Source organism: Equus caballus, chromosome 17, assembly GCF_041296265.1.
Source record: "Equus caballus isolate H_3958 breed thoroughbred chromosome 17, TB-T2T, whole genome shotgun sequence".
NCBI lineage: Eukaryota > Metazoa > Chordata > Mammalia > Perissodactyla > Equidae > Equus > Equus caballus.
In genome coordinates this window covers 35,179,824-35,205,439 of record NC_091700.1, presented here as the reverse complement: position 1 = coordinate 35,205,439, position 25,616 = coordinate 35,179,824, and the positions used below count along the sequence as shown (strand labels likewise).

Sequence of the window (25,616 nt, the reverse complement as noted above, 5' to 3'; positions counted from 1 at the left end):
CCTGACCCCTTAAAAGTTGCAAAGTCTTTAGGATTGCAAAAATAGATTCATTCTTAATTGCAAATGAGCCTGTAACTGCAAACGATCTCACACCTCTTCCACCCACCTCATCTCTGTTGCCACCTTCCTGGATTGTTTCCTCAATTTACAGTCTTTTCTCACTTCTACTCCTATGCTCACCGACATTCAGAAAGTGTGATAATGTGACATTTTTTTAATGATGTCTTTTATGGCAGTGACATAGGAATTTGGTTAAAATACCACATAATTAAGCCCATGTGGTAACCACAAGATTTATAAATCTAATAAAGAAAATCCATGTAAATAATATAAAAGTTTGTGAGCCAGCAATTCTAACTAAGCCGTTTACTCCCCAGGAGCGAATTAGCCAACTGGAGCTTTTAAAACCCCTTAGGTCACCAAGACATCATTTGAGCAACCACCTCAAATTCCAGAATATTCTCTGAGCCCCATTTTCAGTACACAGTATAATATCTAAGTGGTATCTAATTCAGGAATTTTCAAACTATGCTTCCATCACACGATTTCCACAAGCTGGTCTAGGGTTTAACACTGCTAAAACCAAACAGTGCAGAAGAGGTTAATTAGCGTGTTAACTTCCCTAACCAGAGCCCATACCACAGAGGTGGGTTAACACAAAGCCTTCTAACATCACTATCTCTACTTACTCAAATGTTTGTTAATTAGCATAAACTGTATTAGAGATAATTTTTTTTTAAAGATTGGCACCTGAGCTAACATCTGTTGCCAATCTCTCTTTTTTTTTTCTTCTTCTCCCCAAATGCCCCCAGTACATAGTTGTATATTTTAGTTGCGGGCCCATCTAGTTGTAGCATGTGGAACACTGCCTCAGTGTGACCTGACAAGCAGTGCCATGTCCATGGCCAGGATCCGAAACCCTGGGCCACTGAAGCAGAGCGCACGACCTTAACCACTCGGCCACGGGGCCAGCCCCGAGATAATTTTTAATTAAGAAAATGGATGATGTTCAAGTAGAGGGGAGGATAGAAAGATTTGTATCAGTCCCTCTGTCCTTGCACATGGACATGGGCATGCGCCAGCCAATGTCTGGCCAGCAAAAGAAACCACTCTAGGTATTTCAAGTGGGAAGGGACGTGGCCCAGGGGTTTAAAGTTTCACAGACCTAGTAGAAGGTTTTGGGAAGTGGAGGCCAGAGAAGCTGCTTTGACGAATTCAGGAAATCAGGAAATTAAGGGTAGGTGATGATCTGCCCTTCGTGGGTGATGCTGAGGGAGATGCCTGGAAGCCACTCCCAAAATCTCACATCTAACTCTCTGCAGAAAGGCATGCCCCTGGCTGCAGCTGCTAATGGGGAACGTGGAGTATCCTTCTCTTTTGCCTTCCAAATCTCACTTGAGGGCTTCTCACTGACAGAGTATAAACCGGAACTCCTGCTAGCAGGAGAGTTTTTGAAATGTAGCTTCCTGGCCTTTAGTTCCAAGTACAAAAGGAGAATCTAAAAGAGCAGGGATGATTTTGATTGTTAACAAGTAGTATCAGGCTTAGGGTATTGGAATCTGGCCAGCCCAGCATCCTTTTGAAGGATGTCTTAGGTCTAGAACATCCCTCTCCAAGAGCACTTTCTGCGATTATGAAAATGGTTCAGTAGCACATGGCTACTGAGCTATTTGGCATGGCTATTAGGCAGTGTACGTCTAGAACTCTCTTTGGTCCTGTGCCCCCTCTACCGTTCCATTTTGTTGCTAGTGCCATGGAGTCCATTCTGACGCCTAGTGACGCTGTGTACAGCAGAGTGGAATCCTGCCCAGTTAATATTTTTCAGGAGTGGGTGGCCAGATCCTTCTTCCTAGTCTGTCGGTCTGGAAGCTCCACTGAAACCTGTGCATCAATGGATGTATTTGAAATACCAGTGGCATAGCTTTCAGCATCACAACAAAGCACTATGACACCCGACAGACAAGTGGTATGGTTCCCTGACCAGGAAATAAAATTGGGCCCCGGCAGTGAGAGTGCAGAATATTAACCACTAGATCACCAGGGCTGGCTTCTCATTCCATTAAATGGAAGCTATTGCCTGCTCTGACCTGAAATGCCCTCCTCTTGCTATTTGAATATTTGTTGTACTTGTGTGTTGAAGGTGCTGGTTAGAATGGCTATCTGATGGAGTCGGGGGAAGGGATTCACTGAGCTTACAGTATTGGCCATCTGACTGCTTTTTGTGACAACTTGCTAATAAGTATTTGTTGTATATTTGGCCGAATTTGGTCTGAGACTTGCTTTCACCTTAACCCACAGTGGTAGCAAGGTGTTGAGGAGGGCACTGCTGTTTACTTACAGAACCTAATAATTGCAACAGCCAATTTAGACTGATCAATTTGCAACATACACTTTTCTCCCAGGAGTGTTTCTCAAACTTTCAGAATCTGCAGTATCTTTGCTGTTAGCAAACATTCCCAGATGACAAAAGAAAGACTACGTAAATATTAATATAAAAATCCAGATAAGCTAATCGCCCTGCAGTGAACAACTCTTTTTAATGTGAGCGTATGCTCATGGTATTTTTCTTTTTTAAAAATCATACACTTAACACAAATTTCCTGTGCATAAAATTGTTCCTAATTTTTGTTGTTGAATCAACATTTCGTAGTGTCCAAAGACAGCCCAGTGTTCTACAGAAGAGCCCTGACTGCCACGTGCTCTACCGCTCGGAGGACCACAGGCCCTCTTGCTTTATATATAGGTGTTTATAAGCTCCTCTCTGTTGAGCCTCCCAAAGTGCCCAGCATAATACTGGACCAAAGCAGGTGATTTCATGAATGCATGACATGTATTTTTTCAGCCATACTTAAAAGAACACTAGCTTTTCAAATGAAACTGTTCATCATTTATTTGCTGTCAGATAAAGAGAAAACTGATGGTTTAAATGTTACTGTTTTTCATTTTCCTCACACTTGGACATTTTCTAACTGCCTGTCTCCCTTGTCATCCGTAAACAATTGCTCACAAGTCTCAGAAAGTGGTGTTACTTATTAATTCAAGAACTGAGTATCATGGAAAGGATACTGCATTATTTATTAAACGTTCATGAATTCAGTTTACACAAACTTTGGCATCCTCGTTGTCTCTTTACCTGATGGTGGTAAAACTAGTTTGGAGTTGTTTTCAGAGTGTTGTAAATTCTATCCTAAGGGCAAAAGCCTAAGGAAGCTGGTCACTAGGGCACTTGCTTAGTCAGCGAAACCTCCTATTACTGCTTTCTGGATTATTCTTCTGCCTCAACACAATTCACATTCATACAATTGCATATGGGCATCCTGGGATTAGTGATTTGCAGCTTCAGTGACTATAGGTGTTTCCTTGGATCACAGCCCCTCTGCATTAGGTGGTCGCTTTATTCTTGACCAAAGGACAGATTGGAGAGAGGGGCACCAGGATGGGAAAAGCGTGTCAGTTCATGGAGGATGTCTCTCCTAACAGCTCAGCATAGAGGTTGGGGGAAGGGGGTGGAAAGGAGCTGCTCCTTAGATGCCTGTGAGGAAACAGACTATTTGTATAGGTTACAACTGCTCCAGTCCCACCAGAGGTGGGGGAGAAGGACCAGAGAGGGGCAGGAAGAGACCCAATCCAGAAATATTGGTGGTCTCCTCTTCTAGATGCATTTGGGACCCTGTTATTCCACCTCTATGTTACCATATTAATGGATTTTCTCCTTTAGGGGGCTCCCTCATTTAGTACCTTAGAACCCACATTCCCCCAGACATGGCTGGTGTTCTCACCAATCAGAATGTGGATGCATTGGTCCTAACGGCTCAGCACGCTTGTGGGACTAACAGGTTATGATAAGACTCATAATACTTGCTGATTGATGTGACAGGATGTGGCTTTCAGATTAGCCTACACATTCAAATGCTGAGTGCTTAAGTCTCATTCAGCTTCTTGTAAAACCACGTAGGTTTAGACGCAAAAGTAAAGATTTGCCAATGGACAACTGTCAGCTCAGAGTGTGCTGCCATTATAGCTTAATTTATATTAAAATAAAATGATCACTTTCTTCAGTTTCATCGTTAAACTTTTTGGTCTTAGCTGCAAGGAGGACTTAGATTACACTAAGTGTCTGTCTTCTAGGGTATTTCTGAGACAAGTGGATGGATGCTCCCTGATTCTCAACTTCTCAGTGGAGCATAATGGCACATATTACAGTTCACAGGTTCAATCAATGTGTCAAAGTGGGTCCTGAATATCTCTACGTTCCCTCTGCCCTGGTAAAATTTGGTGATGCTGAAACAGTCTATTCTGATTCTTAAATTGGAAAAAAACACTTTAGTGAATGATGAAGCGTAACCTATTAGGCACTTTTGCTTGCTCTTGAATTACTTGTTTACACGGATTGATGGTGGAATTGGTTGGCTTTTTACAAGAGTGATTAAACGGGCTTCTGGGTTGTATTTCCTAAACAGGATTTGCAAGGCTTTTAATGCTTTAAAAGGCAAAGTTGGAACCAATCTGAGCTGTCTGTCAAGGTTTTTTTTCCTGTTAAGCAGACTTGAGATTGTTCTTGGAATTGAACTGACCTTTGATTGCTTAAGGGAGCTGTGGCTGGTGCTTTCCAAGAAGCAGACACCATGCTCCTTTGTTATCGTGCTAATACTGATACCCCATCCCCCCCCCCCACACTTTATCTAGAGATGCAGAGGGGCACTGGTAAAAGCCCTCTCCTCTATCTCTTTGCAGGCTTGTTGATCGGTGCTGGCTGTGCCCTCTACCCCTTGGGCTGGGACAGTGAGGAAGTCCGGCAGACTTGTGGCTACGTTTCTGGCCAGTTTGACCTGGGTAAGTGATCTTTATGGATGGCTTTCCTTTTAGAAAAGAACCTCATCGCATCTCTCATAGACGCAGAAGGTGGAAAAGGGACAGGGAAGAAAAGCACATCCCAGTATTACAGCCAGCAGTCATGTGTACTAATACACATATGTTATTTATCTGTTTATTTAATGAAGAGTTATTGATAATCCACTGTTTGCCTGCACTGTGGGAAGTATTGTACATAAAAAGAAAAGAAATGGCCCTGCTCTGAAGAGTTTATACTCATTGATTAATTCATTCAAAATCATATATTTATTACTCATTGCATATGCTAAAAATAACTCTCTCTGTGGAATTCACAGTCTATCTGAGAAGATAAAGCAAACAAAATGATCAAGGCGAAGACAGGAAGGGCTAAAGAATCCAAAGTAATTTCACTCCAGCGTCATCAATAACTTTGTGAAAGGGGTGGGCATCGAGCTGGGTCTTGAACAAAAGGATGCACGCGGATTGTCTGGCAGCAGACAGAAGCACCTTGCAGGCAAGGATTACAGTATAGCGAGGCAGGAGGGAGGAATCAGTAAGGCTCCTCAGATCAGAGAGACCAAGAAGGGGGAGAGGTGTGGTTAAATAGGTGAGAATTCACATGCTAATGAAGGGCTCCTGAATTTTCCTGTGTACTAAAGAGAAAATTTCAGGTATTTTTCACTTGTACATGTGTGACTATCTACTTCTTTAGCATTCTATAAAAATTTTTGGCATGGTACTATATGGTTTGCACCATTATAATTTGTGATGATTAGGTAATATTTCAGTGGGTTGATAAACCTATATTTACATAACCACTTCTTTCGTTTTAGTTGGACCTTTAGTCTATTCCAGGTTCAGTTATTTTAAGACATATTGCAATGAGTAGTTTAATGAATGTCTTTTCTTAACTGAATTATTTTCTTATGATGTTTTTCTAGAATTATTGTTACTAGATCAAAGACTATGACCCCATAAAACACATTGCCAAATGAGAGCAAATATATTTCCCCTTAATGTATGGATAGACTAGGTTTTTGACAATTAGTGCATAGTGAGTTACTAACTTAAACATCCACTTTTCACATTAAATATTTCACTCTAAGAAGAAAAGTTTTGAGGGAATTGATCCAGTGGCAGTATTACTATATCCCAAAACATTTACAACAATTTTTGTTAGAACGTCTATGAAAAAAAATGTTCTGTTGGATACTGAGAAAAATGGACAGTGTGACACCAGATCGAAAGTCTGCGAATTTGAAAATGAAGCAATTTTTGTTTGACCCAGTGGATGACAGACTCCCTGCTTCCCTCAAAATAATCCTGGCTCTTGGAGTAGAGAAGACAATGCTCTAAATACCACCTAATTTGCATGGATAAAAAATAAGAGATTTCCCACTGCCCATTCTTCCCTCCTTGATGACGAAGCTTTCCTAAGTCTGGATTCGTTTGTGATGGCCATAAATGCAGAGAAGGGAAAAATGCTGGCACAAAGTTGACGGTCAGCTTTTATTTTTTTTGGAAGGCAAACTGTCCAGGGGAGCTATTTTAGTACAGTGTTTGGTATTTTGCTTTCTCTGGTGTTGGAGGCCTTTTTGGCTCTTTCACACAGGCCTCAACTTGATTAGAAGCCTCTTCTTGCTGATCGCTTGCTGTTGTATATTGTTAGATTAATTAGCAGGTTATAATGAAACTCAGATCCTGTTTTTGCAATTTTCATTACTGCACCCCAGTATTTTATAGCTTCTCAGAATTGTGGATTAAAAATTTGAATGCCAAACTTTAATTTTAAAAAATAAAACACTTGCCTCTTTACCAGTGATAATAATTTCTTACGTTATTGAACTCACCAAAGCCATTTTAGCAATTTAAAAAACTATAATTTTGTTTTAATTTTTGCCTCTTTATTTTTAAATTTCTCTTAGATTGGATGAGGAGAGAAAAAATCAAAACTGGCATCATCTACAGATAAAATGGTTCTAGTTCCCTTGAATAAGTACTTTGGATTTATTGAGATCTATTTCTCTAGTTACTATTATTTTTGTAGATTCCATGATCTTTTCTTTCAAAAGAAGACCTAATGAGAAACTGTGGCACAGAGATGTCACTGTGCCTGACCCATGTAACTTCCTATTTTTCTGGCTTGATAAAATTATTGCTATTGCCCTGAACACTGATGAAGCCTAAACTTCAGTGAATGAGTGAAGTCACAGATTATGGAGCAAACTTGGGAGAGAACCTTGGACTGGGGTTAGGAGCTGTAGCATGTGTGTGAGGGTGAGCATGCTCAGTAAGGATGGCTCTGGGGCCCAGTTTTAGTGGCATATATGCTGCTTGCCATGGCCACATCCTGTCTCTGCCACTTCTGAAAATCCAGCTTATTTTTGCCTCCTCTCAGAGGAGACAGCATGCGGACATGTCTTCCTTCCAAGGATTGGGACATATTAACATTATTAAGCTTCATGCCCTCCTTTTTGTGGAATATGGGTCACTTCCTTGGCATGCTGTTGTTGAAATGTCGTTACTCTCTCTCCAGAGACACCCTGGAAGAAATAATTGTTGTTGATTCCACATGGAAGATTATTTAAGGAGTGCGTTCATTCAATTATTCAGCCAACAAATATTTGTGGGATGCTTACAATGTGCCAGGCCCTGTGCTAGGTGCTGGGGATATGGCATCAGCAATGAATTTAAACAGACACTATTCACCGTCTTTAGGAAATTTAAAAACTAGCAGGAGAGGCAGATATTCAAAAAGAGAATGTCCATGGGAAGTGTGTGAGAAAGGACAAAGTGTCAGGCACTGCGGTGGGCATTGTGGTTGCCTTGCCAATATTATTCCACTCTCGATGGTGAATCTAAGCCAGAGGTTGGCAAACGCCTCTGTAAAGAGCCAGATAGTTTTCAGCTTCGTGAGCCATATGGTCTCTGTTGCAACTACTCAGTTCTGCAATTGTAGCATGAAAGATGATTCACGTATCAATGGGTATGACTATGTCCCAATAAAACTTTATTTACAAAAAGAGATGGTGGAGCTGTAATTTGAAGATCCCTGATCTCAATCAAAGCATACCCCTGACATGCCAGGAATGTCTTCATTCCAGATGTGCTCATTTATTCATCTCTTTCGCCCCTAGAGCAGCTGGTCAGCCTAGACCCTGCACTGAGCAGCCCCATCCAATTATCCTACTATGCTGTATAAATACTACAATTTCCTTGTTATGTGGTGTTGTGAAATAACTTGGCAAGCACTGTAAATTAAGCTTGGTCATCCCACCTCTTGACACTAGCATAGGATGGGAAAGTTTAAGCCCATTTGGGCCGGTAAGACTGGAGGAGATGTTTCCAGAGGCTTCTGAGGAAGAAGGGATCACACGCCCAAGAAAGAGGCACCAGAAGCCACACTCTCCCTCTCTGGCAGCCACCACTGCCCAGGTGGAATGGCAGGAGGAAGCAGCCTATGGGACCAAAGATGGGCAGAAAAACCCACCGGTGGTTCAGTCCTGCCTGAAGCAGGCCTTCCCTGGGAATTTCCAACCTTGCTGCACACAGAAATCCATTTCCTTGTTGGGTAAAGTTTGAGGTGTGCTTTCTCTTACTTGCAGCTGAAAGCGGCCTGACTGGTATTTTATTTAGTTGCTCTATCACCATTCAAGGGATCCTGACCTCACCTGGGGGCCATCTAAGGAAGTATTATTTTTAGCTGAGCCCTCAAGTCTGTAGAGGATTTAGGTAGGTAAAGAGGGAGTGTGGGTGTGTTTTGGGGGGCATAGAGGTAGGTTTCAGGAAGGCAGGGCTAAGATCAGGAAGGAGGCTGAGTAGGCACACTGGAGGGGGTAGGAATACTTGGAGGGATAGGAAGGGCCTCCCAGGGAAAGAACATTGAAACCAAGTCCAAAAATAGTCATAGTAGTTAGGCAAGGAAGGGGACTTCATAAAATAGTTCACATTTGTGGTTGTAATGTAATGTGGCAGGAGTCTGATAGAATCTACTTTTAAAAATGCCTCCTTCCTTTAGAAAGGAGGTTTGGGGAAAATTTTTTTTTTTTAGCATGCCTTGAAAACAATTTTATAAGGCTATTGATTATTTCTCAAGCATCATCATATTTTATCAAGTGCAGCACCTTGAAGCAATTTTGCAAAGATACTCACTTTTGCAAATCAAAGATTGTTATTCTGCTTATCTTTGGAACTTATTTATAAAGAAGCAAGGAGCAGGTTTGAGTACATACATTTTTTAAACAGGGCAACAGGAGTCCAAACAGGCTGCATAATGAATTTCTAAATTCCCCCGCTGAAATTGTATAGCTTGTCTTGACAGTAGCTCTCAACCTTTAGCATTAGAATCAGAGGTAGACTTGTTGAGAATGTAGATTTTTAGTTTCTATGCCCCAGAATTGATGATTCTCTCATTTGTATTTTAAATAGGTATCCGGGTGATTCTGTTGCAAGTGGTCAGCGACCATACTTTGAAAAAAACTGCCCCACTTTATATAAAAATTAATTTTTCCTACTTTGCTAGAATTTAGTTTAACAAATTTCATTTTGTTTTATATAAATTAGGATGCTCTAGCTTTAGGTTACAAAATCTGGCTCAAACAGGCTTAAACAAAGACATTTAAGATCTTTTATTACAAGAGGGTCAGAGCTACGGTGAGCTGCAGATTTGACTGATCCAGGGGCTCAGAGATGTTGTCCATCTCAAAGTGGGCTTCATCCTGAGGCCACTTTTCCCATTGGTCATAAGATGATTGCATTTGGCACTTCAGGCTGTAAGCATCCTTGTTCACGTCAAACAGGAGAGGGCGAGCTTCTCCCTCAAAATAATGGAATAAAAGTCTCTTTCCTCAGTCTAATTAGGCCAACTTTGTCAAGTGCCCAGTCTTGAATGAATAACTGCCACCAGGGGATACCATGTACTAATTGGCTTTTTATAGTCCAGCTTGAATGTAGTCCGAGTTTTGTAGACCCGGATTTTAGTGAGAAGTACCGTCATTTGTAAGTGGAAGATGAGGCTAAGAGGAGAAAAGGCATCTGAGTCTGTCTTCCATTTGTTGGACTTCAATGCCCTGTGCTCCTTCAATGTGAAGTTTGTGGTTGTGGACGAAGGGTCAGTAATGGTTTATGCTGTGTAAGTGTTAACAATGGTAATTTTATTTATTACTTTTTTAGAGAAGAAAACAGTACAAGTGATAAGAATAATACATAGTGTAGCTCAGCATCCTCATATAATAAAAGCCCAGTAGATGTTTCCTATTGTTGATCACAGTGTTTATACAGGACCATTTTTAATGACTATTGCTGATCGATTTTTATTCTTCCTTTTACATTCCATAACAGTAAGTTTGGATTGACACATTAAGCATAAGGTCTTTATAATCAGGTTGTCTAATTGATTTAATTCATGCCTCAGAGATATTTTCATCCACCAAAAACTTTTCTAATTATATCCTTATGATCAAAAGTAGTGTTTCAATTAATTTGTCTTGCTAATTTGCCAAGTAAATTTGAGTAATTATTGCTTTCATTTTGCTATTTAATTTGATTAAGAAGCCATCGTGTTTCCTGTTCTTGAAATTATGCTCTTGGCTTCTCAAGAACAGTACCAGAAACTCTGAAAACTCAGAGCCTCTCAGGGCTGGAAAAGATGAGAGTGTGTTTCTTCCACATTTTCAATTCAGTGAAGAAATCTCTTCTACTCTAATCTGAGCACTGACCATCCCACATCTCTTTGGACACAACTCCTTTAACTCTGACTCCTGACTCATGTTTTCTTTCCTCTAAAGTCTATTCACACTTGGGAAAAAGCAACTTGGAAGTTCTGGGGAGGTCAGTGGGCAAAAATGGGAACAGAAATAGAAAATTTGTTTTTTGAGCTTTTTCAAGCTTGGTGTTAGTGGGTTCTTCTTAAACTGAGTGACCTAGTTTTTTTGATGGCCACACAGAAGCCTCTACTTCTGCAGAAAACAACAGGAGAAGCTGCTATCTGCTTCTGTGATATTTAATAAAATAAGCTTCTCTTTAGCCAGAAAGTAGAAGACTCCTTTGACTGATGTGGACTCTCAAGGCTGCTTCATGCCCATGCTGAGCAGGCAGCTGAGGCTCTGCCCCATGGCTGCAGGCAGCTGAGTTGCGTGCTGCCTGACTTGCCCACCAGGTGTTTGTGGAGAATCTGTCACTCAGTCCAGGAAGAGGCTCCTAGCCCTTGAGGAGTTTCTTGTCATTGCTTAAGGAAAATTTATGATTCCAGTCTGAGATTGCTGTTTGGGAGATTGGTTAGCAGCGAAGTGTTGAGTATGCATTGAGATTTAGACAAATTTAAAGTCTTTGAAGCTGCAATGATGTCCTGTCTCCTCCATGGCTGTTAACTGCATCTGTTCCAGACTTTTGACACTGAAGTCCAAGTTGCTGGGAGTCATTTGGAAAGTTCAGCAGGAGCCTGTGTTCCCTCATGCAAAGCTCAGGTGCAAGAGGATGACAGAGGAAAGCCAGAAAGCTGCTATGAGTTAAACCAAGGCTCAAACTGAGTAGGCCCAGGGGCACCCAGGGGATACTCTGGAATGTGATGCTAGATATGATGCCAAGAAACTGCCACAGGCAGAGGAAGCCCAGCGTGGCTAGTGATGAAGTGATGGAGCAAAGTGTCCGGGTACCTCCAAGGAAGAAAGAGTCAGCTTCGTTGATCACTCAGCCTTCTTAGAGACCTCTTTTCATGAGAGGAAGGGTTTTTCCATTCATCCCAGAAAGTGGAAAGAAGAACCAATTCATTTTAGGGGCATGAATTCAACCTGTCCATTCCAGGGGGACCATGATAACAACAGTAGAGCCTGAACATTTCCACTTTCAGTTACAGCTTCATAAATGCTTCTAGTCCTGCTTTAGGAAAAAGTACCCCATTCTGTATAATCACAGATCCAATTCTAACTGTTTCCCTAAACACATCTTTGCAGGTTCCACATGAACCTATGGGGCAGGATTTTTGCAACTTCAGTGCATATATCAGTGTTTAGCCCATAGCAGTATTCAATAGATTTATTTATTTATTCAACAAATATTTATTAAGCACATACTAGGTAACAAAAATTGTGCCACATACTTAGGATGAAATTATAAATAAGGTAGACATAATCCTTACCTGCATGTCACATATCTGCCATCTACTGAATGGTTAAAAGAAGAGAGGGAGGAAGGAAGGCAGGAGGAGAGGGAAAGAAGAAGGAGAGGAAAAAAGAAGGCAGAAACGATATTGCTAATTTCCACCATCATATTTCTGTATATGCTTGCCCACTGATATCCTGGTGAAAATCATAGTGTTACTCTTCAAGGGCCAATGGCTTAACCATCTCCCAGAAAAAAATCAAGTTCAAGGTCATGGTTTAAAGAACCAAATGCCCTGAGAGATGAAAAAAGTAGTTGCTCTAAATCTTTCCTTCTTGAAGTCTTTTTTGGTTTGGTTATTTCAGAGCAGGATCATTGCCATTCTTGTATTAATGCCTTTTTGAAACCTAATTCAGTGGCATGTGGCAATTTGTAGCAATGGAATTCAGTGATTACAGGAAAAAGGAAATTCTTTTAGCAAACCTGTGGGAAATAATATTTCTCAAGATACAGTCAATGAAACTATTGGAAAAAATATGCTAGTCTCTCTTTTAAAGAATCTTCATTTTTTTCAATGCTATCCTTTTGTAAAAACAAAAACAAACAAACAAAAGACCCCCAAAAATAGATATACCTGAGTTGTGTACTTTTTTAGATATACTTTACTTAAGCAAGTTTAGGAAAATGAACTGGTTCGTTCTAATTATTCTTTTGTGTTATGAGCTCTTAACTATTTGCTAGTATGTTTCACTTGAATGTTGCTCTGGGGGTAGAAATGCACTCATTTTAACTCAATTAAGTTTAACTGTTTGTGATGTTTTAGATCCTCTCTCAGGAATTAACTTTGTTCAATTGACTATGTCAAAGATATCTGTAAGAAAGAAAGGGCAATTAAGGCAAATGGCCTATATGAACATCATCTTGAATAAGTCTGTCGATTTTACTAAAATTTTCTGGTACTTAAGGATTTGGGGCTAATCTATTAATTAAGAAGAAGAAGCTGCCTGCTTGCCACCCCTCACCCCTGCCATCCCCAGCTGAGTACTTCTGATAATGTAATGCAACCCCGTTGGGAAGTACCTTATGTGCTCCCTGCCCTCAAGGAGATTAGAGTTGAGAGATTTATCACAGCTTTATCTTAGACCATCTCTATATAATTATATATTCTTTCAGAATAGTAGCACTCTTCACTGATATTGTTGGGAGATTTGTCTCTGTGAACACTAGGGAGGGTTCTTTCAAATCTTTGTGTTACGGTGCTTCATCCCAGGAGAAATATTTCTGCCCCAGAATGGAGAAATTGTATTAGTGTGTTAACACATGTGTTTGTGACCTTGCTGTGTATTTTTGCCTTTGTTCCATGATAGAAGATAGAAATTAGCCACTTCCTCTTAAGAAGTGTCCTGTTAGGAAAGGACCATTTGTAAGCATTATGGATTAATAAACCTATCATAAGTGTTTTTAGAATAAAACCAAAAACATAACAAAGTAATCAAAGGGCTGATCTGACTTCCAGCCTGACTTTTAACCTGGTAGAATGTTGACAAAAAGTAATAAATATAGAGGATTTATAGAGAAAAACTAATTTTTCAGATCTTTTCAGAAATTCCATGTGAATGAATTATTCCAGATAAATGAATTTTCCCCCCAAAGGAAAAGTCAATGGAAAACATGTGGACTGGATTTGAATCTCAATTTGACTCTCTAACCACTTTTTGATTCTGGGCAATTTATTTGAGCTCTTGAAACTTCAGTTCTTTAGTCTTTTAAAAGAAAGGACAGTACCTACTTCACAGGCCTGTTAAAGGGATTAAATGTGATATTGGAAGGTGCTTTGCACATGGAAGACATACAATAAATATGAGTCCCTCCTTTCTGCCTTAAACACCAACACATTTCCTATTGTAATCAGATTGAAATAGTTTTAGGATGTATTATATACTTTTCCATCCTTTGAGCCAGGATATATAAAACCTATAAGAAACATAAACAAGTCTTCTTTTTTTTATCATTAGTGGTTATGCTATCCTGTGAAGTCATTCCTAATAGTTGTGGACATTTATAGAGTGATTCACCCTTTCACTAAATTACCAAGACTGAAAAAAATTTTGAGTTCTTTCTATTTTTTTTGTTGTTTTGCAACATTTTTGTGTCACACTGTCAGCGATTATTCATTGCGGTTATTAATTATGCCTTTCTCTCTTCATTCCCTCACTTCTAATTTGTGTCCTTTCTAATCGAATCATTGTAAATCATCTTAGAATCATGCTTTAAAAGAACACAGTTCAGCTCTGTTTCCGTGCACTGTGGATCTTTGAAGCACTGAATTTTGTAAGCTCTGGACAGTTTTTGGTGACCTCCTGATTTGGGGTCTGGCTTCAGGTAGCTGAAGATATCAGTCACACAATATCTGAATACAGAAGCTACTTTGAGTTAGCAAATGGATATTTTGATGATACTGGTAAATGATTTCAATGTTATAGTAACCCTTGTTCCAGGGGTAGATTTTTCTTGAGGTCTCCAGACCATTCAAGGGGCCCAAAGTCCATCCATAGCCTTCAAGGAATTTGTGATCCTGCTGAAATTGTGTGCAAACTTTACATGCTTATGGGTATGTGTTTTTTTATGAGGAGAGTATTTATAGCTTTTATTTATTATCAAATGGGTTCCTGACATCTGAAGACTTAGAACCTCTGGTAAACAAGATTTGGAAGTCTGACCTTAGAAAGCTTAGAGACTTGAACTCTAGAGGTAACCTCCCAAGAAGCTTCAATCTTCCCAGGAAGCTGGAAAGCCATTGAACCCCTTTGACTTTATTTCATTATCTATGAAAGCATTCATCAGAGGGATGTTATAGGGGAAAACACCTCTGCTTACAATAAGCATTATTGCAAATAAGTACTTCCATACACCAATTCTAATTTGAAATCGTATCTATGAAAAAGAGTATTCGACCTTCCTAGTGAGTTGACTGTACTTCCACTTAGAATCCTAACCAGTTTCATTAGTGTCGCTGCTGGGAGAAGATTCTCCAGCATGTCTCAAGAGCACTTTGTTCCTAAATATCTTTTCAAAGATGTTGGTGTAGTGAATAGCTTTGGAAGACAATGAATTCTGCGAAAGAGGACAGGTTTCTTTATTGTTTACTATAATAAAGATGATGTCTCCTTCTGGGGCTAAGTTTTGGCAGATTTGCTTGCAGACTATTATAAAAAATTGGGGTTCCCTAAGCTTTAGATTCCTCAGCTGTGACACAAACCCACTGAGTTTGCCACCTCAGGCCCTGTGGGATGTGGGAGGCAAAGGGATGGATGCAGACATGAAGTTGATGCTCCTGGCTGTGCCGTGAGTAATACAGTCCTCTATCTCTGACCCAGGAGTCCCCTATCTTTTGCCAGCATCTCTGAAATTGTGGCAGTCTAACTTGTTGGCTTGCAAGTAGATAAAATCTCAGACCCTTCAGTTCTTGACACCACTGTTACAGAGGCTGTAATTCATTTTTAAATACTTCAGGATAGACAGAGTGAGATGTATGCGTCAGTTAGGGGAGGTCACAACTGAGGTGCCTCCTCTGCAGTGGAAACTCAAGACTTCTAGTCCAAGTGTTCCTTTATCCCTATCTCAACCAACACCAGAAGCTTTACTGTTAGTAGAACAATGGTCAGAAATGGATTTTTATTGGTGGAATTAGTGTCTTATTAATTAGCAGGATGAATGTTAAAAATGGACTCTCATCGGGGAAATTAAAGGTATTCTAGATTGTGGATTGGCTATAAGAGTTAGAGACACTCCCTATCCTTGCATGAAAGGATTTAAGCATCCATCCAGATATATAGCCATTATTCTAAGCCCGAGTGATACTCAAAATATTTAACAACCAATATGTCGTAGGCCATGACAAATCTGAACTAAAACAAATACTGGCCCTGGCGCTACAGCAGGATCCCAAGTGGCCCTGCTCTGCTGGGCAGAAACTCTTCAGTTTCTGGGACATGAGACTAGGATTCTCTAGGGTTCCCAGGGGAGGGAAGGGACAATGGGACATTTGGGGATTGGGGCATGGCTGTTTACCTACCAGTACAGAGGTACATATTTTAGTATTTTTAACAACCAGTACAGCTTTACTGGAGCATTCTGGCTGTGCCCATTCTGTCCAGATGAATGGCAGCCAAGGCCTGAGCATCCCTAAAAGGCACGGTTTCTAGTCTTTGGTTTGGAGGATTTCTGGATGTTTGTTGCCAGAGGGAACAGAATCCTGCCCTGGAAGCTTGCAGCATTTGCCTTTAGTGGTTCTTTCACGCAAGGTGGTAATCCAAACACTTAAAAAGATAGAGAGCTAGGATTTAACTAGCTCCCAGAACAAGTTGATGAGCTGGTTTGTGCCTGCTTTTTGATAGCTGTTTGTTTAATAAGTGTCTGTGTGTGTAGCAGGATCTGGTCTGAAACTGCTTTCGTTATAACTTGGAAATGAGGTTGTAGGAGAGTTGCTACTCCTCAGCATCCCTCACACTCTTTCAGTGGGTATTGTCATTTACCAAAGAGTCTCGCAGTTGTGCTTGACTAAATTGGATTAGGTTCATTCCCAAGAGCTATCTTACAAGCAAGGAGGGATCATTCAGGAAGCCTGTTGGACTGAGGGCAGTTCACCAACATCAAAGCAGCCCTTGCTGCAGCCCATTTCCATTTAACTGGATACAGAGTACATTCAGAAGCTGCTCAGTGGCCAATGGAAGCATGAGGAGTACAAACGGGGGAGGGTAGATAAAATGCCATCAGGATGGAATGCAGCATCTCTTCACGTGGGTTTGTCGGGAAATTGGCTGCAGCCACAGATCACACTGGGGAGCAGCAATTAGAGACAGTCTGGGTCCTTTCACTCTCTTTGGGACCGTCCAGGAGTCAAAGGTGCTGAATTTCAGATCGTTCCATCCTTTCTAAATAGCAGCTATAGACAGAAACTAAAGGATGATCTTTACTGCTGTACTCTGAATAAAGCCCCACTGGTTATCTTAGCCACCCCCAGATGGAGATCAGATTCTGTCTGTTCACAGCGTGAACACAAAGGACACCAGCATACATCTTGTATATAGAGCCAATGTGTGTGCCTTATCATCTTAACAATGGCATTATCTCTAGTGAAACTTTTAGGATGGATTCGGTGCTAAAGGGCAACGACTAATAACACTGTGCTCGTAGAGACTCAGCCAGCCAGCCAGGACAAGGGGTAAACCATTTTTTGTGTGTAAATGGTGCAAACGTGTTATATTAACAAAACTATCCACAGGGCTACGGAACAGAGGTCCATTTGACTGGTGTGATCAGAAGAATTCAGATGCTGCTCCACTCATCCTACTTTTCTGACACTTAAACTGAAATTTGTTTACGTTTCTGGTGGCACCAGGGTATTTTTATATCTCTTGCCATTCCTTTGTGTTATGGGAGTGCTGTGTAGGAAAAGCATCTTTGCCACCCTTTTCATGATTATGCGATTCTTGCTGAGACTCAGGATGGGATAATGCAGGGCCTGATTCAGTGTAGACTTTGGGAGGAAGGACTCTAGATGGATCTGATGTGAAGGAGAAACAATTAGCAGGTTTGGCGTGGTACAAAAGGGAAGATCCTTGGGAGCCAAGATGTGAGAGGAAGTGAAGAAGCCTCAGTTCCCAGGGAGCCGCACCCAGCCAAATCACTTGCATGTCTAGTACGTAGACCTTCCAGTTTCTCTGATTGCCCCATCTCTGCTCTGTTCTCCATCCCAAGTAGCACTGCTCTATTTTTGTTAAACTGTGGTAAAATATATATAACACAAAATTTACCATTTTAACCATTTTTAAAGTATACAATTTAATGGCATTAAGTACATTCACAATGTTGTGCAACCATCACCAATATCTGCTTCCAGAACTTTTTCATTATCCCAAATAGCCTCTGTACCCATTAAACAATTACTGTCCATTATCCCCTACCCTCATGCCGTATCCACTATTCTACTTCCTGTCTCTGTGAATTTGCCTGTTCTAGGTACGTCATATAAGTGGAATCATACAATATTTGTCCTTTTGTGTCTGGCTTCTTTCACTTAGCATAATGTCTTCAAGGTTCATCCATGTTGGAGCATATGTCAGGATTTCATTCCTTTTTATGGCTGAATAACATTCCGTTGTATGGATAAACCACATTTCGTTTATCCATTCATCTAACACTGCTCATTTTTTATCTAGAACTGTTCTCACTCTAGTGATTTACTTGTATTGACCTGAAGTACATTATGTCCAAATGTACTTGTTTGTTGGCAAAAAAGGTTGCTTGTTAATTTTTTTCCCCCACGACTTTGTAATTATTTGCTTTGGCTATGTGAAATTAACTTTAAAAGCGCAGGTAGATATTTATGAGGTACATATACTTATAACCCAAATAGTCAGGACTAGCTTTTTGGTTAAGAATAACCCAGCATTAGCACCCTGCTTTAGACGGGGAACTGGGAAATTTTGAATTATAAACAAAGAGAAAGGCTCTCCTATTGAAGAGAACACATTCAGGAGATCTGGGAAAGTCACTTTAGTCTCCTGGGCCACAGTATCCTCATCAGTAAAATACAGGAGGTGACCTGGATTGTGGGTCAGCAAACTATGGGACAAATCAATCCTGCCTGGTTTTTAAATAAAGTTTTATTGGAACACAGCCATGCTCATGCATTTACTTGGTGTCTATGGCTACTTTTAACCTAAAGTATTTACTCTCTGGCCCTTTTCAGAAAAAAGTGAGCAACCCTTGACCTAGATGATCCTTCTCCAGTGTCCCTTTGGCTCTAAAATCTGTGATGCCGAGATGTGCTCAGTGGCAGGAGGAGTGAGGAAAGGATAAAGTCAAAAGGACACAGCAGTGGAGGTGTGATGCACTGGGTCTTTACAAGGCTTGAATGTAAGAAAGCCTCTGTCCTGTCAGGTTTAATCCCTTTACTGTCATCCCTGACTCTGCCTTCCTCCTGCCTTCCTGTCTTGCCGCAAGTACCCACAGCTGGAGCTGCCAGCGGCTGACTTTGATTGCACAGAAAAATCCTATAGTCTTTCTCTTATGGAGCGCATGCTTTGCTTGTGTAAAATCCTTCTATGTATCAGCTGGAAAAACCCCTTTCCTTCAGTGGGAAACTGCTGTTTCCAGATGAAGTATATCACTATTTCATCCTGTGGGACTGGAGAAATTTTGTGGAAGAAAATGGGCCCTCTGTGCCCCCCTGCCGCCCTGGTCCTCTGCTGCATGCATCCTAGAGAAGATGGAGTCCACACTCTGTTTCCTCCCTACCTGGGCACACGTGTCCTGCACACATATGCCCCTCACATACTGTTTCACAGTACTGTATGATGAATGCCAGAATGTCCTCTTTCTTTGGTGGATTTAATTTGTAGACTGTTCGTTGTCTGTGGTTGGCTGTGGTCGGCTGTGGTTGCTGGGCATGGGATGAGGTTTTGTGTTGGACAGGATGCGGCCAGAGGGCAGGGACTTCCTCGGACACCTCGCTGTGTGCTGGGCTCAGCAGAACTACACGTGCAAATGAGTGCAAGAGGGTGAATGAATATTTTCATGAGGAAATGCACAGATTAAAAATTGCCATTATGCAGGTTTCTCATTTTGGGTGCATATAGTATCAAAATATTTATTGAGCTCTTGCTCTTTATACTTACAAGTATAGAAGTCTCCCACTGATTTTATATATATGTATATCTATATACATATGTGCATATATAAATTTTTATATTTGCTTAATTTTGATTTTGAAATGATCTCAGATTTATGGAAAAGTTGCAAAAATAGTACAAAGAGTTCTCATATACTCTTCACCCAGATCCCCTTAATGTTAAATTTCATCATATTTGCTTTGTCATTCCTTAATTCCTTAAAATAACATCCTTTTACATAGCAGTACAATTGCCCAAAGCAGGAAATTATCATTGATACAAGACTTTCATCTAATCTGCAGACCTTACATTGATATATTTTGAGTATAGAATGAGGCATGGGAGAGATGGCATTTATTTGTTTTTCTCGTCCTGGGTATCACTCGTTCGGGACTTTATTTCTGCTTTATGGTTTTGCATTTGCAGAAAATAACAAACAGAAAGCAGTATTTAAAATCCCTGATGCTCAAAATGAAAAAAAAAAAAAAATGTCCAAACCTGATCTGAGAACTTATTAAGATTCCAGGAAAGAAAGTATTAATAACAATAGTAATAATAACAGCAACATCTTTTCTCCCTGATGTAGAGTTGGGCTCAGTACTACTGACTCTTATGTCAAGTCCAGCTCCCATCCTGGTGTCCTCCCTCTCACGAATCTGAGCAGCTGTGCAAGTAGGAGTCCTCAGAGAGGTCCTTTCTGGAAAATCCCTGTGTCGATGATGGCTAGCACCATCTCCTTGGGGGACAGTAAATAGTACTTGAGCGAAACTCTTCTTTTCTTTTTTCCTCAGCTCCTCACCCTAAAAGTGGAGCTAAAACATTTCTATGGGGGCAAGAAAGAAACAACAGAGCAAATTAAAATTATGGCTCTTTAGCAAAATTTTTGTGGGAATCCAGAAGAGACGTGTACACGGTTGAATAGAATTAATTTGTAATTCAGGAAGGTCTTTTTCCCTACCATCTGAGCCCCATACAGCATGCACTCATATCTGAGGATGGTGCTTGCCCAGCGGTCACTGTACCTCATGTTCTCCTCTGGGTAACCAGCTCCTTACTCCTGCTCCACTACAGAATGAATGAAGCTGTACTGGATAAAATTTACAAGGCCGATATATATTTTCCTATCAGAATTCACTGTGGCAGATCTCCTTAGACATAGTGCTGTTAGGAGCTCTTTACAGAAAGAGATCTTCTCCCTTCCGGACAGTCAATCCCTGCTCCCTGTGACATGCACGTGGTTATGGAGAATACTTACTAATGCCGTAGCTTGAGTGCATCCATCCTTACCAATGGACACATCCGCCTGTTATATTCTGACTCCTTACATCCTGGCTACCTCTGTGGAGAGAGTAGGGCAAACAAAGAAGGTGGGGGAATCTTTGCAGAAATGTCTTGCCTCCTCTTTTTTGCTGAAGTGGCTCCAGTGCTCCAAGCTAGAATATCATACAGTGAGGCATACTGTGTGTTTTGGGGAAAAGGTATCATTTAATGCCAGGAGAGTTCAAATCCTGCTGTTCAGTCTCCTAAACCTGGGAAGGAAGGGGCAGGAGAGGTAGAAAGAGAGAGCCCGCCTAGTTCATTAGAGTCAGGAGCTGCAGTTCTTGAGAAGTGCTGAGCCCGTGCACTGTAGGAGGCATGAAGATGGCCAACCCTTGCTGAGACATTCTGTACACAAACTCAGTGCTTAGCACGTGGGGGATTCTGCCAGTACACGGACCTGGGCGCTGTCTCCTCTTTCGGGAAGGACTACTAATGGGGTGGGGGGGCATTCCCGAGATCTGCTTGCGGACAGCACCCCCTGGAGCACATCCCTAGGGACACATGGAGTACATATAAATGGGGCCCTGACGCTGTGTACAGGACAGCCCTGATAAACAATGCGAGTTTATACTTCCAGTAATAAACAGACACAAACCAGCAAAGGAGCTTGAAAAAGAGCCACCCCTCACAAACTTTCTTCCCTCAGCCTTTTTTCTTCTATATTTTTTGCCCACAACCAAGTCTGGGTGTTCTTCTCTTCTTTTAAGATACATGAGCTATCGTTTTGACTCCTTGTTCCATTAAAAGTTTGAATTAAAGCTTTTGTATGTTTTAGGTTAAAGGTTTAAGACCTGTTCCTTTTTCACCAGCGACACCTTTGTTCAGTAAAGAACAAATGAAATTGGTCCCATGACAGATTCTTTTTGCTCTTGGTTTTTATGCATATGCAAACAAGATGGTCTGAATATGAAGAGGCATGAAGGAATTTATTCAAAAGGAGAAAGACCTATCAAACTTTTGTCCATGGTATTTAAAAGAGTACAAAAGTTTTTCTGTCTCCCCTGATCCTTCCACCTTTCTGCCTTTATTATTTATACAGCAAAAAGGATGAAATCTAATATTCCTGCTGCTTCTCTACACAAACTTTGCATTTATATCTTAACATGTTAGAAACTTAAAAATACCGCAGATGCAAGATATTCTGCCTTGAAAATGAATTCAGTTGGCTTATCATATCTGGACTCAGGCACTTGTGGCCGCAAGGCTGGGAACTCAGCAGTGACCTCGTGAGGAGAGAGGTAAGCTAGGACCCAGTGGGGCTCAGGTTCAAATGCAGAGCACAGAATGCCTGGCACACCTGGAAGTTTGGGTTAGAGGCACCAGTTAGACGGCAGGACTACCTGAGTGACCACGTTTTGGGCTGCGCCTAACAGAGCAACACTGCACACAGTGGGGCGGTGCTGTGGCAGTCTCTGGGTAGGAGTGAGGATGGCATGGTGGCTCCCGCCAACCTGCTGAGGGTTCGTAGGCAGACAGCTTGAGGGGGAGCTGGAATGTGCCCAGGACCTGGAGCCCGTCACCAGCTCGGCTCAGAGAGAGTCAGGGACTGCTCAAAAACACCCAGTTTGCTGGGGGTGGGGGGGGTGGGGAGGTGTGGGGAGGAGGGTACTGTTCATAGCCAGGTGATTACCCAGGAAGAATCAGTTATCTGAATTCATCCAGCAAGTTTATTGGACCCCACCTCCCCGCATCCTCTAGAGGGGATGGGGTTGCCAAGAGAGTGCCGTTTTGGTTCCATTGACTCAAGAATTGGGGGTGCAAGTTTGCAAGATGCAGGCCTTTAATAATTGGAACCGTGCAAGGTGGACACGGGGATGGGGAGTCTTCTAAAAAGACTGATCAATTCAAAGGGGTAAAACATGTTTTATTTCTTCTTGGCGTATAAGTTCTAACAAAGGCAAGTACTGTCTAACAAATGGAAAAAATACATTTGATATAGATCTTCCTAATACATTATCTGAGCACAGGAAAATGTTCTGGAATCAGTTTGACCCAAGTTCAGATTCAAGCTTCCCCACTTATTTGAGATACTGGGCAAGTTGCTTGTCTTACATGTAATTCAATTTCTTCATCTTCAGAATGGGAGTATTGTTGGGAAAGTATAAACAGATTTACTTCTCTAATTTCCTAAAGGCCTAGGCAAAAATGATTATTAAATGAGATGCCCCTTCTAAACTGTTTAGCACCTGGCTCACAGTCTATACATGACAGCTATTATGTAATTATTACTTTCAGATTTCCATTCTCAGCACAATTAGAGTGTCTGATATCCGTTCACACCGTGAACATGTGTGATTGCCTGCTGTGGTCTAGGCATCATCCTGAACATCACATCCGGAAGTGAAGCAGGTAGACACAGTGACACATAGTAGGCTCTGAAATGTTAATTGAATAAATGAATGAAAACTGTGAAGTCCTCAAAGGATGCAGAGATCACTGCAGTTCCATTGTTATTTGTAGTAGGGCTAGCTGCTTTGCACCTTTTCTTCTGTCTCTTTTACTAACAAAAGCTGCACTAAAAACTAATGTGAACCGGGGCTGGCTCCGTGGCTGAGTGGTTAAGTTCGCGCGCTCCGCTGCAGGCGGCCCAGTGTTTCGTTGGTTCGAATCCTGGGCACGGACGTGGCACTGTTCATCAAATCACGCTGAGGCAGCGTCCCATATGCCACAACTAGAAGGACCCACAACAAAGAATATACAACTATGTACCGGGGGGCTTTGGGGAGAAAAAGGAAAAAAATAAAATCTTAGGAAAAAAAAAAAAAAACTAATGTGAACCACCCTAAAAAATCAGCCACACCTCTCGCACCCTCTCTCCTCTCCCGGGCTGCCCTGGAATGCCTCCACGGCATCTTCTTCCATCGACTTGGCAGGTGGCTGTGGTTTGCTGCTTTCTGTTCCATTAACCTCTATTTTATCTGTCGAGTGTAGTCTTCCCCGTTGTTGAAAGCAGCAATTTGCCAACCAAGCGAGCTTGGAGTCCTGTGTGATGGAGCATTACAGAGAGCAAAAGGGAAAGTTTAAACGAATTTGCTTCTCTAATTTTCTGAAAGGATCACAGACAAAACTTACCCTCTGGTAAAATGCTTTCTGTTTGCGTTATAATAACAAGCATTTATGGCCAGGACAGAGGAGAGAGAGGCCATGGAAGAATGGCTCCACATTTCCTGGTTTCATTTCATTTAGTTCTTACTCCTGGTGGACTACCCTGCTGTTTAAAACATATAAACTTAAAGATCTGCTCTTTCCTAATAGCCTAATGTACTCAAAAAGACTTTTTCTCCTATTATTGTAAAACACAGTGCTAATTTCTTTTTATTGAGCACAGGGATTTTAACAATGGAGTCATGCTCAGAGAGAAAGTTCTACTTTTCCTTTTCCTTTGCAGAAGTTCAAGGTACAGTGTCCAGTCTGTGGTTGGAACATCCATAGTCCCGTTCACTGCTGTGTCTGCACCTCCTGTAACATTGCAACACATATACTAGGGGCTCAAGACTTATTGAGGAGTGTTGCATACTTCACATTTCTATCCCACAGTCCAGGTGAAAATTCTGAAGAGAAAGCTTTCAAGCTTCAAGCTGTGAGACTCTGGAAGTGGTCATTCCCAACCCCATCTCTCCTTTACACCCAAAGTGGCATCCATCTCTGGCTTGAGCAATACTTTAACAAGACCCAGATCCACCTACGTTTCTCCGTTACATTTCTCATCCCCCTACTGCAAGTACACTCTTTCCTGGCTTCCCACATTCCCACTTGGCTAGCTCCTGCTCGTCTGCCAGGTCTCAGCTTAAATTCCACTTCTAACTTAAGGCTCTCCTTCACTGACCACACTATATAAGATCCCTTGTGATTTGCTGTCTTAGCATCCTGATTTTTTTTCTTCAAAGCACATATCACAACTATCATTATATAATTTTCTGAGTTACTACTGTTTAATACTTACTTCCTTGACTAGACAATAGCTCCTTGTTGTCAGAGACTGTGTCTAACTTGCTCCCAACTAGATCCCCAGCACCCAGTGGTTCCTAGTTGGAATAGGCAGTTAAATATTTGTTGGATGGATGAACAAATTGAGAGAGAGAGGGAGAGAGGAAGAATAGGAGGAAAGAAATCAAGGAATCAGGAATTAGGAGCTGGATGACTTAGTGTTTCTTTAGATTTGCCTAAATCACTATTGACACCTGTTAATCTTACTCATCTGATCTTGAGTATTTCTTGGTTCTCAAAAGATGTGTGTGTGTGTGTGTGTGTGGTGTGTGTGTGTGTGTGTATGCTTTTGTATATGTTTTTGAGGCTAGTTTGATGGGCTGGCTATATTTCTTTGTAGTACAAAATACCAGAATAAATCCACATCGATTTAATAATTATTTATTTTATGAATTTCTTAGTAAATAAAAGTCTTCATGTCTGAAATAGAGGAATATTTTTCTTTTAAGTCACACTAAACAATAGTTGCTCATTTGTTGGATTAGTTGCTCGTTAGATTAGTTGGATCTTAGCCCGTTGTTGATTTTAAACCACAAAATGTATAAATTGCACACAAAAGCTTACATATATATGTAATTAGCAGCAATATTTTGTGATATCCTCAAACATTTTCTTCTACAATGTATGCCTTTTTTTTTTTTTGGCGGGGCAGATTGGCCTAGGACGAACATCTGTTGCTAATCTTCCTCTTTTTGCTTGAGG

At 41.2% G+C, this 25,616-nt stretch overlaps 1 protein-coding gene across 4 annotated transcripts in view; it reads left to right on the top strand.

The window, feature by feature from the left end:
- LHFPL6 (LHFPL tetraspan subfamily member 6) overlaps positions 1-25,616 on the top strand; it is a 230,934-nt gene that overhangs the window by 196,955 nt on the left and 8,363 nt on the right. For 2 of the 4 annotated variants that reach the window (XM_070239294.1, NM_001433643.1), the window contains one exon: positions 4,735-4,833. In XM_070239294.1, coding sequence (XP_070095395.1) covers positions 4,735-4,833 — 99 coding nt within the window. Of the gene's footprint in view, positions 1-4,734; positions 4,841-25,616 lie in introns of all 4 variants that reach the window. The other 2 variants (XM_070239296.1, XM_070239295.1) reach the window with 1 other exon arrangement.